Source organism: Fusarium falciforme, chromosome 10, assembly GCF_026873545.1.
Source record: "Fusarium falciforme chromosome 10, complete sequence".
In the NCBI taxonomy this organism is placed as follows: domain Eukaryota; kingdom Fungi; phylum Ascomycota; class Sordariomycetes; order Hypocreales; family Nectriaceae; genus Fusarium; species Fusarium falciforme.
Genome location: NC_070553.1, coordinates 2,259,873 through 2,274,585, shown reverse-complemented (window position 1 = coordinate 2,274,585; position 14,713 = coordinate 2,259,873). Strand labels below are relative to the sequence as shown.

At 53.3% G+C, this 14,713-nt stretch overlaps 3 protein-coding genes across 3 annotated transcripts; all 3 read left to right on the top strand.

The window, feature by feature from the left end:
* Positions 1 to 1,755: 1,755 nt before the first annotated feature.
* NCS54_01260100 (C2 domain-containing protein) lies at positions 1,756 to 4,247 on the top strand (the record flags this gene model as incomplete). The annotated part of the gene is made up of 5 exons (XM_053157829.1): positions 1,756 to 1,857; positions 1,903 to 2,040; positions 2,090 to 2,394; positions 2,442 to 3,731; positions 3,887 to 4,247. 5 exons carry the CDS (start codon positions 1,756 to 1,758, stop codon positions 4,245 to 4,247), a joined length of 2,196 nt encoding a protein of 731 aa, XP_053013804.1.
* Positions 4,248 to 10,235: 5,988 nt separating this feature from the next.
* On the top strand, positions 10,236 to 12,083 carry NCS54_01260000 (FAD-binding FR-type domain-containing protein; the record flags this gene model as incomplete). Its single annotated transcript, XM_053157828.1, has 1 exon — positions 10,236 to 12,083. One exon carries the CDS (start codon positions 10,236 to 10,238, stop codon positions 12,081 to 12,083), a length of 1,848 nt encoding a protein of 615 aa, XP_053013803.1.
* Positions 12,084 to 13,757: 1,674 nt separating this feature from the next.
* On the top strand, positions 13,758 to 14,525 carry NCS54_01259900 (Nitroreductase domain-containing protein; the record flags this gene model as incomplete). The annotated part of the gene is made up of 1 exon (XM_053157827.1): positions 13,758 to 14,525. Exon 1 carries the CDS (start codon positions 13,908 to 13,910, stop codon positions 14,523 to 14,525), a length of 618 nt encoding a protein of 205 aa, XP_053013802.1. The 5' UTR covers positions 13,758 to 13,907.
* Between the last annotated feature and the right edge of the window lie 188 nt (positions 14,526 to 14,713).

Here is a 14,713-nt window from a genome sequence, read left to right as displayed (position 1 = left end):
GAGATGCGTTAGACGGGTGAGAAAAGGCCATGTTTTTCGTCAGATGGGAGGCGATCTGCTTACACATCCGCACCTGCCCTGGCATCACCAAGTGCCGTTTTCAGAGGAAGGAGCAACCCCAAAGGACAGAAACTTCCCCAAATGCATCTAGAAAACCAGCAGAATTGTCCAAGAAACACCAACAGACGCCTCACCGACCTCAATATGCACAGACTGGTCGAGATCCATGTCGGTAACATGGCAATCCTTCAGCGCAAATCCGTATTTGGTGCTAATCGCGAATTCCTCCAGCTGCCCTCTAGTCTCTCGGAAGTCAGGCCTTCCATTCACTAGCGCCATTGTCCAGCGGCGGAAACATCGTCTTCCGTCAGAGGTCTGCGCGTCTGGGACATTTGGATCTGCCTTGCGACCAACGACAGGCCGCACAGCTCCTGATTACCACCTCTGACCCCTCAGCTTGCCGGCTTGTGCGTCTTCAACGCTCCAGCCAGCCATGCCCTCGGCAGTGCGGCAGCCCCCAGCCTCAGACATGAGACTCGATCCAGCTCCCTGCAGGATCCATTGCGACGCACTGAACGCAACAAGTTTGTGGCGCCCACTGTTACCGCAATCGCTCCTGAATCACCCTTCAAGAGCTCGCCGTTGTCAGCAGTTACTGTTCGAGAGCCGATGGCATTTACATCATGGTTGCCCACCGACATAAGCAAACAACGTCACCAGATGGCAAGCGTCTAGTCCAATATTTGATTCAACTTGAAAACTCTGTCCCGGATACCAAATGCCAGCAGTTGTCTCAATTCGTGTTGAGAAAGGCCCAGACCTAAGCCCCAAACCTCACCGCTCGAGTTTTTCCACTTCCTCGTCGGGCCACCATCACGAGAGGCTCGTTTGATTAGCCTCATCACACGTATGCTTCATGATACATAAGCTTCGATGCCTTATGATCATCAAGCGCAGATTGTCGACAAGTTTTTCAGGGCGGCATTGCGAGGCCTCAAATTCTAGTCATGATCGAAGTTTCAGTATCGAAGGACAACACAGTTGGTTCTGACCACTCACCTTCGTCATTTTCCAGCCAGATCTCGTATCAGACAGTCAACAAGTCTGATGACTTCTCAAATCCAAATGCTAGCTGCAGCAAGCCCCATCAACTCAGGTAACACAACCCAGGCGAACAATGCTGAACGGTTCGCCCGCTTAGCATGACTGTTCCACGATCCGATCCGTTCTCATCCCGCTGTACCCCCACACGGTTCCTGGCACATCTGCAGTTTCAACCCAAAGCAATCTCCAGACACCAATCATATCTGCCAATGCTTACCCCAGACGCCCGTTGTCGAAAAAGTTTTCGCATCATGCTTGGGGAACCCTGCTATCAAAGATCCTCTGAGCCTCCTCTTTGGCTGACTCGAGTTCATAATCACCTGTGTCTGCCTTGCCAGATAATGGGACCACCTCAAGGAAGGCAACCGAGTCAACGTATGTCGACTGCAAGGCCAATCGGGCGGTGCTTGGCTGCGTTGCGAGGATGATCAACACTGGGGAAAACGAGAGGGAACCAGCTGCAGAGTGCAAATTTTTCTCTTTCCTTCAGGGGCTGTGATAATCGAGGTGGCTGTTATCATTGCCTACCTAAGTGTCGAGGATGGCGGGTTTATATGTGAGAGCATGCACCTCTACATGTGTCTTACCAGAACTCCTCTTTATTCTCCCGACGGCACTTGACTTGCCCACTCCTTATCCAAAACTCTGAAAATGTCAGATTTCCAGGGGCTCGGTGCGAAGTTCGAAGAGCTAGATGCTCAGGGCTTCCAGAGCTCTGTGACTGGTAGCACTTCAAGTCCAAGTCCATTTGTGGTAAGGCTGTGAGCATCTGTATTGTCTCGCCTCTCACTCGAGCAGCAGGCTTCCGATGCATCCTCGCACACTTCACTATCCCTCACTTCCAACGTCTGTCTTCCCGCTCCCACGACGCACGATACTGCAAGGTCACACCATCACATGGACCACCTCGAACGCTTTGTTGAAGATCTCCAATCGGTAATGGCAGCTTTGTTTTCAAGAGAAGTAGATTACTTACATGTATCAGTCCGCGAAGAGGGCGTTTCCCAACTCTGCGTATTCTCGATACAAGAAGGTCGAGGTGCTGTTGATTCGATGGGAGGAAGACGAACTCGAAGTGGAATGGGAACTCAACGAGTTACACAAGATCTTCCGTGACCTGTATGGGTTTTCGACTGAGCAGTTTCTCATTCCAAGTCAAAACTCCCACCGGAAACTCAACCTCAAAGCTTTGAGGTTCGTCGAAGAGCACGAGAACGAGGACACTCTTTTGATCGTCTACTATGGTGGACATGGAGTCATCAACAAAGCTAGACAGTCGACCTGGTCTTGGTAAGAGAAAAATCCATCATCGATGACAAGAGCTAACTGTTGCATAGCAAACGGGACAAGACTTATGCAACGGTAGAATGGTCTGCCATCCAGACCTTGTTCGAAATGGCAAAGTGCGACGTCCTCCTGCTCCTCGACTGCTGTGCTGGTGCCAGTGCGGCTCCGCTTACTGAGCGGCCGACCAACATCAAGGAAACAATCGCAGCTTGTGGGTTCGAAACATGGACACCACGCCCCGGGGCGCAGTCGTTCACTCATACATTGATCGAAGTGATGAAGGAGTGGGCCTCGCAGCTCCCTTTCTCCGCCGCCATGCTGCATAGTGAGATCCTGACTCGACTCAAGCATGCGCCGCCTCACCGGTCATCTCAGGGAGCATTGGTTGAGTCGAGGAAAACACCAGCTTACATCGTCTCAACGCCCGACCCGCATACCGCCTCCATTACCCTGGGCCGCATGTTTGAAGAAGAGTCTTATTCTCTCTCGTCATCTCAAGCCGTACCCGGATCCATTCCCGGAAACCTCTCAGAGAAGGTGCAGTCAGACAGTTACGTCTCGAGTGAGGACCGCATCCAGGCCCTAATGGCGGTGGACGATAAGGGACAGAGAGCGGCTCCACATGTTCTCCTAACAGTTGCGCTGGAGGAGGACCAGGTGCTCGATGCCGCGAGCTGTGCTCGATGGCTGAAGCAGTTTCCACTTTTGGCAAAGTACGTGAGTGTTGAGGGCGTCTATCGCAGTTACTCAACACTTCTGCTGCTGTCTGTGCCCGTCGTTTTGTGGGACTTGCTACCAGATCATCCAGCAACGCAATTTGTGGGATACGTCAAGTCCCGCAACCTCGTGCCGAGGGAGGTGATGCAGGACCGGGCAGCTACGCCAATCCCTATTACCAAACACTCGGCTCGAGACCAGGCAGTCGATCCCTTTGATTGCGTTTCTCCGCTGAAATCGACCTCGGGATTGAGCAGCCTTGATTCCGGATACGACTCGAGTATTCCGCGGCCAGCAACGCTGGCAGCATTGAGACGCACCCGGCAAACAACGGATGGCATGGTTGGTTCTCTGGCTAGCCAGGTACTAGCGGGCAGTAGACGAAACAAGCTGTCATCAACGGAACTTCTAGGCCCGGATCGACCAACCTCTGTGCCGGCCAACACAAGTTCGGGCTTGCAGCAGGGGCTCATGTCTGCCAGCCAAGGACCAAAGCGTCTGATCGTATCTGTTAGGGAAGCAGACTTTGATGACGACAAACTGGGTGTGACCTGCGTGCTTTGTTACGGGCACAATGTCCAGCGAAGCCAGTTTGTGAGGAGAGCGACGCCAAAGCCGATCTGGTGAGTCAATTAAGTTGAGGATGCCGAGTCGCTCGGACAGTGGAGGTCCCCGGTTCTGCATTGTCATTTCTGCTGGATCGGACTGGAGCCGGCTGCCCTACCACCCTGGCTCTTCTGGAAGATTGAATGGCACATGGTTACTAACGTTGGTCTAGGAACGAAGAGTTCCGCTTTGAGGTGCACAATTCACCAATGTTCTATCACATGAGGCTCTCGGTGTGGGGAGACCAGATGCTGGAGCTCATTGGTGAACTGCATATTGACCTTTGTGAGTTGGTGCTAAAAGGCCGGCTTCCGGACCTGGATGAATGGCAGAGCCTATGGCGCGATGGAAAGAAAACGGGGTCAATCCGCATAAGGTTACAATACCTAGACGTGAACGAGGATGAGGAGCGGCAGGCGGCAGAGACCAAGGCGACGGCGGCGCAACGGCAGCAACAGCGACAATGGCTGGAACGGCAACAGAGCGACGACGGGCAAGCTCGGGTGCATCAGATGGATTTTCAGGTCTGGTAAGGGGCAATAAGACGGCGCCTGCGATGACAGGGAGCCAAGAAGCGGTGGCTCAGGTCCGGTTTGCCCAACGCCATAGCTTTTGACCAGGGAGGATTCAAGGAAGAAAAGAGTACATGGTTGGTACACGACGGGCACCACAAAAAGACAGAGCTCAAGCGATCGAATGGCTGCACTAGGGGAATTTGTTGACAGGAGACACCCCTGCCTGGCAAAGGGGTCGGTACTTGGAGGAGCCGCGCCGTCTCTCCACAAAAGAAAAAATCCATCCATCTTATCAGATCGTGGCTTACTGCCTGACCCATGGGCCTGGGCCGGGACTGAGGCCGGTGTCGTTTTTCTGTGGGACATGTCGAGGGTGTTGAAAAAGGCAGTCAATTTCGATTAACCTTACTCAAACAGACGGCGGCCTTGGACGACGTAACGCTAAGCTTGTCGGTGAAAGGGATCCTTGAAGCTGACTGACCCTGGGCTGGGTAACAGGTAAATCAGGGAGGCGCAGAGATGACACAGGCCAGCTCACACAGGCAGCGTTGAAAGGCGTTATCTGACTGCACTCCCCGGATGCGATACTCTCCAATGCCGCGCCCCTAACGACGCAGCTGCAGCATGGCTATATGCAGAGCTGCAGAAGCGCCGGCGAGGCAACTCAACAGGCTGTTGGTTTTTGAGACCAAAAGGAAATACTGGGCGAAAAAATCCCAGACGAGTCACGGTGAGCCAGGTTCCGAGATCGGTGGGCCTACGTGTCCCTACTGTACGGGGATCGTCGTCATTAATAGGTTGCAGCTCATCATCCAGCCAGCAGAAACAGGGAGGAGGTCCGAGATTAGATTGGATTGATAAGATTTTTCCAGTCTTTGCATCTGATAAAACAATTGGGTGGTCAAGGCTGAGGAAGACGAGTCAATTGAGGCATGCGATTGGTCAGGTCCCACCGGCTGGAACCCTGGGGAAAGAGGAAAGAACGCCCAGGTGCTGGCGATGGGGCAAACGCAAAAGTGAACCTGACCCAAGGGGAGTGTGGACGAGATGGATGCCAACAAGAACAAGGCTCCGCCCGTTTTGTACTGGAGCTTGCGACTTGATTACGGGGATGTTCCCAGCGGCTTCGTTTTTGAGTCGTCTGCCAAGGATTGGGTCCTCGGTTTGCTCAATCCCGAATCTTTTCCACAGGTCTGCGCACATTTCGGTCAGCAGCTGGAGACGACAAGACTTTACATCTCGGAGATACACTTCTTTCTCTGCCGCCCAATCGATCTCCGAGCGGCTTTCGATACCCAAATCTTTTAGGATGTCAATGAAGAAGGGGACAGAAGGTGAAGCACTTGGCTATCTGAAGAATGATGTTGCACTTGGTCAATGGCAACATGAACCCAGTAGCCTCGGACGTACTTCACCGCCCGGTTCATATTCCAAGCTGGGAGTAGTCGAACAGACTACCAAGGACTAGCATGTTAGTTAACATAGTCTCCTGTATGTCATGAAGCCGGGATTCAACTTGTTTCCCATCCATGCAGCCGGGAGTAGCAAGGTTTGGCGTGTTTAGTTTACATGCCTGGATTCCAACTCGAAAGGAGTGCATGTCGAATCTGGGATCCTCTTCCGTGGCTAGCCAGGAAGCTCACCCTGGCAAAGACTTCGGTCTACTGTGTCAATGTCTGGGCGCTCAAGGTAATATTCGTTTTTTTTTCTTTTTTTTTTTCCTGAATAGGCACACATTTTCTTTGCATGTGGGCTGAGTGTATGCAGGTTGGAAGATTTCTGGTGCTTGATTTTCTCTACCTTGACTCGTCAGTGAGTTCCAGCCAAGTTCTTGTGACATGGTCGCGGTAGCGAGCTCATTGGCTTGAAACGGATGTTGCTCGACTGCAAGTTAATTGTTTGGGTATTGGAAACGACACCTATTGGCTCTTTAATTTTGGCCGAATTTCCCTTTTGTTTCCTTTTTGTGAGTTGATGTGGTACAGGTGTCGATCGCAGGGTTGTTTCATCAACCGCTGGGCTTGGATGATCCTGGAATTGATAGTGCAGCTGTGATCTTGGGATCCAACACCTGCCATATTCAAGACTCTGATATGTCAACTCAAGCATGAAACTCAATGATTACCCAGAAGATACATTCGTCAAACTAACATCATTACTGCAACAGTGTCTCGAAAAGTAGGCACAGACGCACTCATCAACTGGTCTGGAGATAACCTATACCACAACTCGGGGCCACTGGTGATATATACCTATCCTAGTCTGCTTCGAACCCCGTGGAGGCTGTCCAAATTCTTCAGTGGAGTCGCACCAGCTCTCTTTACCCTAAGACGTGCATGGGCTTAGGGAAGTTACTGGCTGGTTTACTGGAGGCCTTCAAGGCCTCCCCTCAACTATGTTAGGGGTGGGTCGAATCGACGACATAGTCCAGCTTAGCAGTCTGCACCAGCATCGAAAGCTTTTAATGGATTTCAAGGTCAAGCTGGCCAGCTCTTCCATGGTGAATGAGCGATATTTTGCCTGTTCAAACTTTTACTAATTTACTGCCACAACGATGAGGTACATCCAGGGAAGCACCTGGCTGCTGTAAACAGTAGCATGAATGGATCAGATGATGACATGTGGTCGGAAGCAATGCCCGCATGTGTCATCCCCAGAGTGCGTGTAGATGCCCAGCACGTCAAAGATGGGGTAAGGAGGAGAGAACTGCTGTTTTGGGGCAATGAAATGGCAGAAGTGATAGGTTCCGGTATCCCACACCAACATGAAGAAGCATCGGCTCGGGTTCGGAAAGCGAAAGGAGGGTGATCGGACGCAGGACCAGAAACCGAGAGTGGGAGATAGAGAATGCGGGGAGGATGGAGGTGGGGGAGGCAAAGGACGCTTGCGCCGGCAAGGACAGTAGTGCTCGATTCGATGGATTCGAACAAGAGCCGGAGATGCTGCTGCAGAGCCCGCGATACGGAATGTCGCCCTTATCCCTTATCGAAGGCCCGCGCTGGGATTCCCTTTTCCCCGGGGCGCCCGCGGAAAGGCTCGGTTCGGGGACCGGAGCTGATCCGGGCCAAGGCCTTTCTTTCTTTTCCTGGACCCCGGATGGAGACCTGCCTGTCCTGTAGGTAGGTCGCGGCTGTGCCTTATACATCCATGGATTCATACATGGATAACCTACCCGTTGAATTACGTCCCCGTGCCGGTGACGAGACAGTGAGCTGACTTTGACTTTTCCCTGCCTCGCCATTGGGGACTCGGTGAGCGTCAGGGGTAAAAGGATCAACTTCCGGTTGTTGGGAGCAAAGAAAAGGCCACAATCGCGGGAATAGACGGCGCCTTCGAAAACCGTGAGGCTAGCCGGGACGTGAGACTGCCGCCAGTGGCCTGACCTGAGCACGCCTTGACTCGGAAACGGAGACGGTTAGTGGTCGGTTGATGGACCCGACCGAACCCCTGCGGGTTTTCCCCTTGGAGAGACCATGATGGTGATGATGGGTGACATGGTGTCCCTTTTTTCCTTCTGGCAGAGCCTCATGGAGAGACTCACCGCTGCCCAACAGAACAGGATGAAACCGTGAAATAAGGAGTCGTTGCTTGCCAATTGATTGATTAATTGACAGCAAGGATTGGTCTCCGAAGGCGCACCGGAACGAGACTCGATTAGCCTGTGCGACCCACGTGTGCCTTTACACAATGGATGGAAATTCGCTGATACTGCGGGAGGTGTGCGTCTATCTAGCATCGTGTTACAGTGCTGACAACCACGAAACGCTTGAGCTCTGGCGGGCTGCTGGGCTAGAAGACCGTGGCCGATAGCCGGGCGCCTTACTGTGTAGACAGGGCACCGTCCATACCGGTAGTCCGGTTACGGTAAAGCACGTGAACGAAGACTGGTGCAGTGTAGGATCGCTCATCACCCTCGGGCGGGCCGGTAGGTACGATTTGCGCATTTCTTTTACTGATGAAAAAAAAAGGTGTTGTTTACTTGGTAAAAATGTTGGACATTGACGGTGGCGGTTAGTGGCGGCGGACATTCCTTTCTTCTGCTGACGGTGGTAGGTCACGTTGCGAGGAACAAGAGAGACGGGAGTTGTCCTGCTGACCAGAAGATGCACAAGAGCTAGGAAAGAGAAGCCGAATGGAGGAGCAATTCCTGTGTCTGTGTTGGCAAAACTCCTCGCGAGGGCTTCCCCTTCCCTTCCCCATTTTTGGTGCTGCCTCTTGATTTGCGCCGAGACCTGGTGACGTTTTGTGGGTACTGCCGAGGGTATGTACCGAAGAGTTTACCAGCAGCAACAGGTAATGATTTGTCCTGCCTTGACTGGACGTGCCACGACAAAGCGGCGGTCGGTGAGTGGTTGATTGATAAACAGGGTGGCCAATCACATGACGGGAGCATCAGGGCCCTCCAACGCCCGGTGGCAGGCGTCCGGTCACTGGATCGGCAAGTCATTAGATCATCCGCCGTCATTGAAGGAGGAAAAGAGAATATTTGCTCGATGTGGAAGCAGATAGCAAGCAATGCATTGGCGCACAACTCTAAGACAACAATGTTTGCTTGTGAGAGGGGGGGAAGCTCAGAGGTTATCCGGAGAATGGAAGGAGAAACCGAGAGGCGGCTTCCCTTGTCCACGTGCATAGATTGATTAAGTGCCACGATTGATTTGATTCGATTGATTAAGTCATTGATTGATAACGAAATTGCGATAATGACAACCCAACAAGGCTCCTGTCTCGGACACGGACCCCAGGAGGCGTGTCCAAGCCAAGGGAAGGGCCAAACATTCCCAAGCAACCGCGCGCGCCCCTTTCTCAATCATCATCAGCATCCCCAATCAATTACCCATCCTTCACTCATCAGCTTCCATCCTCGATCCCAGCCGTTGGGCATTTGCGCGAATCGTGTGTGTGCGTGGGTCCACATCCACCTCCCTTCGGTCCAATGTTTCGAGGTGGGCTTGGGGCTGGACCTGGGGCCCGGCTTAGCTGAGCGGAGAAGAGCGACGAATGGCCTTCTCCCCGGGGCCAGGCCAGGTCATGGAGGAGGAGCTCCTCAGTCAGTCATGGAAGCAAAAGCAGCAAAGCGAACATGACACCGCATGAATGCGTGTTTGAAGCCGGTCGACAAGGGGAGGGGGTGTCGTCGTCTGCTCCTCGAATTCGGGTTTCTCATTCTCCCTGGCAGAAAAGAAGCAACAGCAGCAGCAGCAGCCCTATCCTTGCATGTGCTGCTTAGGTTCTTATTCACAGCTTAGCCGTAGCTACAAAGCAGCCAGTGGGCATTCTTCGGGATTCCGACTGCAGAGTTCGGCCAGCCGAGGTTCAGGAAAAACAATCAAGGCATTGAAGCTCAAGACATGAACCCGGACGAGTAGACCCTGGGCCTTGCCTGGCATATTTTCCACACCTACCCGTGTGTTAATGCCAGAATTAATTAGTGAATAGACGAGGAAAAAGGAAAAAAATCCTGGCACAGGAGTGCTACCGCAGATACCTTCGTTTTTCCCTTCCAGCAAATCCTCGCCCGTATAGACCCACACCCCCCTTTGGCCGACGCACACACCACTCCCTCCAGGAAGCCCCGCCGAATATCCCCAACCCGCATCGGGGGGCGCGTTCCTTCCATTTTTTATAACCTCCCGCCATCGGCCGGGCTAAGGTATTATTTGAGTCTTTGCCCCCTCCAACCTTCCTTCACTTCCTCCTTCCCACACAAGCCTTCAAAACCTTGTTATCGTGCCTACAGGATCTTATCAATCGCATCTCCTGTCCTTCTCTCTTGTTGACTCGTTTTTGAAGTTTCATCCATCCTATCCAGGGCATACCATCATCCTTGCTGAATTAGGTCCCTGCGATATGCCCATCAGGTTCTGACGTCGATTCCCACCTCTACCAAGAAAAACTACCGCCACGATTCTCCCAATTCGACGGGCATACCAATACCTTCACCCGACCCTCAATTCGCTCAACAACCACCTTCTCCGTGTGACCAACACACGTCTCTGGCCCATCATGATTGCCGCCGCCTCTCCCATCCACATTGACGGCATCGTCAACCCCGCCGCACCAAACCCCGCCGAGCTGGCCATCACCGAGGGCACTCCCTCAATTGCTCCCTCCCTGACCTACTCGGACGAATCTGATGACCAAGAAGATGAGCCCGTCATCCCCCTCGAGCGCCGCCGTCGCGCATCTACACGCCTGATTGCCCAGAACGCCCGTGACATCCAGCGAATCACTGGAGAGTCGAGGGCCGAGTTTGTGGGACGCTGCTGTGGCGGCGCCTGCTGCATGGGTGACAGGGCCAACGTCGAGTATGAGGACGTTCCCCTTCCCGACAACGATGCCTACAAGTCTCTTGGACTTCGACTTGGAAACATTCCCGCTCATCTGACTGGCATCATTGAGATGCCTGAGAAGACCGTCTCTTTCACCTCAATTCCTCGTCCAGTCTCTTCTCCCACCGACTCGGCCATCTCCCTTGGATCTGACACTGAGCCCTCCTCCCCCAACACCAAGTTCCTCACCCCCGGACCTGGCTATGAGGCCGTCGACACCACCATTCAGCCTCCTCAGTTCGTTCAGCCTCATCCTCCTCACCATGTCTACCCCGCCAAAATCCACAACACTCGCGAGTTGACCGGGCCTGGTGCTGAGAAGCGCACCTACCACTTCGACCTTGACGTCACCGACTACCCTCCTGAAGAGATTTTCGACTTCAGAGTCGGTGGTGCCATTGGTGTCATGGCGCCCAACGATGAGATCTCGGTTGATGAGATCCTTGACACTCTCATGATTCCTCGCTTCCAGCGAGACAAGCCCGTTCTCATGAAGACCACCAAGGGTCGTTGGCCTACCGTCTGGGGTGACGAGAAGGCCCGTGAGCTCATCACCACCCGGCGTGAGCTCCTCACTTGGACCACAGACATTCAGTCATATGCCCCGACCAAGGAGCTTCTCCGTATCATTGCTGAGCACGCCTCGGCTGCCAATGAGAAGAAGATCCTCATGTACCTCTGCTCGAACGAGGGAGCTAGCATCTTCTCTGACTTCCGCGGTGGTCCTCACGTCACCCTCTCCCAGATCCTCAACGCTTTCCCTAGCTCTCACCCTCCTCTGGACGAACTCCTCTCGGTCCAGCCTCAGCTCATGCCCCGATTCTACTCTCTGTCCAATGACCCCACAGAGTCGTACGCTCTTCGTGACCACTCTCAGCGTCGCCTGATTGAGATTGCCGTCACTGTCCACGACTCCATGGATTGGCGACGTGGCTGCCGTGCTGGGGTCGGTTCCGGCTTCTTTGAGCGTCAGGCTCACAAGTTTATGCGAGCTCAGGCCGCGGGTGAGAAGGCTCCCCAGGTCTTCATCCCCATGTTCAAGGGCTTGATGGCGAACCCCCTGGCTAAGCAGTTCAACTCTGACGGCCCCATGCTGCTGATCGGTGCTGGTGTTGGCATTGCTCCCTTCCGAGGATTTGTCCAGCGTCGCCTGAAGCAGGCCAACTGCGCCAACAAGGTCTGGGTCCTTCAGGGCATCCGTGACTCCCTCGTGGACGAGATCTACAACGGTGAGTGGGGTGTCCACGAGGAGGAGGTCAAGCGCGTTGTGCAGAGCCGAGTGGGCACTGGCAAGTACGTACAGGAGGAGGTGCGAAACCAGGCCGACCTCGTGTGGTACATCATCAACAACTCCATCGACGGACGCATCTTTGTTTGCGGTAGCAGCAAGGGCATGGGCGAGGGTGTTGAGGAGGCCCTCTGCGACGTCGCCATGGAGAAGGGCAACCTGGAGCGCGATGAGGCTCACAAGTTCTGGCAACTCAAGAAGGAGGAGGGCAGATACATTGCCGAGACATGGTAGATGTCTGCCCATTGGGATGGAAATGACGACGACGAAACGATCAAAAGAAACTCGAAAAGTTACATTGACGGGTGGACAAAACCTGCTTTTCTACGCGAGGGGATGAGCATTGTACGAGGGGAGGGACATGAGCCGACGCATTCTAGGTGGTCGCGGCGCAAGCAAGAGGGATAAGCATTTGCATTTGTTTGAGGTGAGAGGAGCATTGGGAACATGGAACAAGGCGTTGAGAGGTTGAAGCATTTTATATGGATTTGTTTTTTTATGTCTGAGCGATGGAAAAAGCCCATTGGCACCTCGCAAGTGGACGGGTTTCTTGTATGGAAAATACCCCAGCGGCGATTTGAGACGGACCATGACCATTAAGGACTTGCTCTGTCCAGGCTGGGAAGTTGAGTTGAATGATATATATCTGTTCACAATATTGGCTCTTCTGTAACGTGTTGTGTGATTGGCCGAGTTTGGTGGTGATGGTAGAGATTCCACTAAGCCGTACGAGCAACTCGATATTATCATTTCCTCGTACGTGATTGGCATCGCATATTTAAACAATATGCAATAGGCTGTAGATCCATTAATATGGATATCACTTTGGAATCACACCTCCGCATCTCTTCCAAAGTACGTACTCCATCGCTGACCCTTTGGAATCACTCCGCATTATCACACTTGGCACATCAGATCGGGGGTAATGACGCGCAGGAGAGCTGAAACGAAACAAGACATGACGTTCCCATTTCCGGGTCTAGCTCTCACATGCCGGGTCAGCCTTGTAAAAGGTCACGTTGATTTACGTGAGCGAGGCGCATACATAATCAGCGTCTCGTTGTTATCAATCATTGCGAGCTCCCGCGCGGTTTCACGATAAATCAGAAACTGGAGGGGTTAGGAAAAAATGGGTACGTATCTTCCCGTGGGGCCGACCCGCTCTGAATCAGCGGCATGTAATCGACATGGCACCACTTGTAGTGCAGAGCACGTGCGCGCTGTAGGTAGCGAAGCCGGTTTATCTTTGAGGGGAATTATAGGGTAGTGCATTGGGATCGTATCATGTTGGGGCAAAAGATGAAATAGGTCGTGCCATTGGGGTACAGAGTTGCGAGGTTGGATTTGTGCTGTCGGCATTTGAGCGGGATATGGTGGGATACTACAGATGCAATGATGTTGGAGGCATAATGCAAGATACAGCAAAGATTCCACAGAGCAACACACCGCTGTATCAGCTATTGAAGCCGTAGACATCAATTGTCACAGATCAACTAATCCGAGACGGATAACCCGTCGAATGGTAACAGTCCTTTCCATCTATTTCCGCAATTCCGAGATTTCGCTCTGTTCTCTAGGGTAACGTTCGGAACTCTAACCTGATTCGGAACCTTACATCCGCATTTCTTTCGCTGATCAATCCTGACACAAGCGGCCGGGAGCCCCACTTCATCGCCGGTCGACACAAATTTTACGGCGGCGGTAGGCCACGGAGCCTGTCTACACTCCGGGCAATGCGCGCGCTAGCATGACAAACCAGGGCCGAGTAACCGCGCGCGACGCTCGCAATTCTCCCGAGACCTGCATTAGTCAGGCCTTTGCAAAAAGTCAAGGTGGGGGGTCTCTTGCTTTGCGACATTCCGTCAGGGTCTTGATGTGTTGTGACATTTGGCGGGGCTGGAGGAGGGGTTTGTTGGTGAACGAGTCGGTGGAGAGATTGGTATATATTCGACGTGTTTCCTCTTGAATTGCTTCTCTTTTTTCTCGACAGACTCATTCAACTTCTACAGCTTCTACTACTTACACCTTCAACTCCAAAACCACAAACCAACCTTCACAATGGCTGCCAAGCTCTCCGCCGACCTTGTCCTCCAGCTGGCCAAGAACCGCCGCACCTACTACGCCCTCTCCAAGGACCTCCCCGTGACTGCCCAGCGCATCCAGGAGATTGTCAAGGAGACCACCCTCCAGACCCCTTCCGCCTTCAACTCCCAGACCAACCGCCTCGTCGTCCTCTTCGGCGCCGAGCACGACAAGCTCTGGGACATCACCTCTGACTCCCTCAAGGCCATCGTCCCCCCTGAGGCCTGGGAGACCACCGCCAACCGCATCGCCGGCTTCAAGGGCGCTGCCGGAACCGTCCTCTTCTTCACCGACCTCACCGTCCAGGAGAGCTTCCAGGCCAAGTTCGCCATCTACGCCGACCGCTTCCCCCCCTGGGCCCAGCAGACCAACGCCATCCAGCAGTACCTCCTCTGGACCGCCCTCGAGGCCGAGGGTCTGGGCGCCAACCTCCAGCACTACAACCCCCTGATCGACGAGAAGGTCGCCGAGACCTGGAAGCTGCCCGCCACCTGGCAGCTCAACGCCCAGCTCGTCTTCGGCGCCAAGGCCGGCGAGGCTGGTGAGAAGGAGTATGCTCCTGTTGAGGAGCGTGTCAAGGTCTTTGGTGCCTGAACACGCCCGGACCAGAGAGCCATGAAGCTATGATTAATCATGGGAGAAAGCGTTTTTGGAATTGCATTTAGCGGTAGACTACTAGAAGCTTGAAATGAGCCGGCATTGCATAGTCTAGACTTTACGAATAAACTACTAAGAAATATACCTGTTTATGAATGTGATATATCTGTCTTACTATTGAGCTT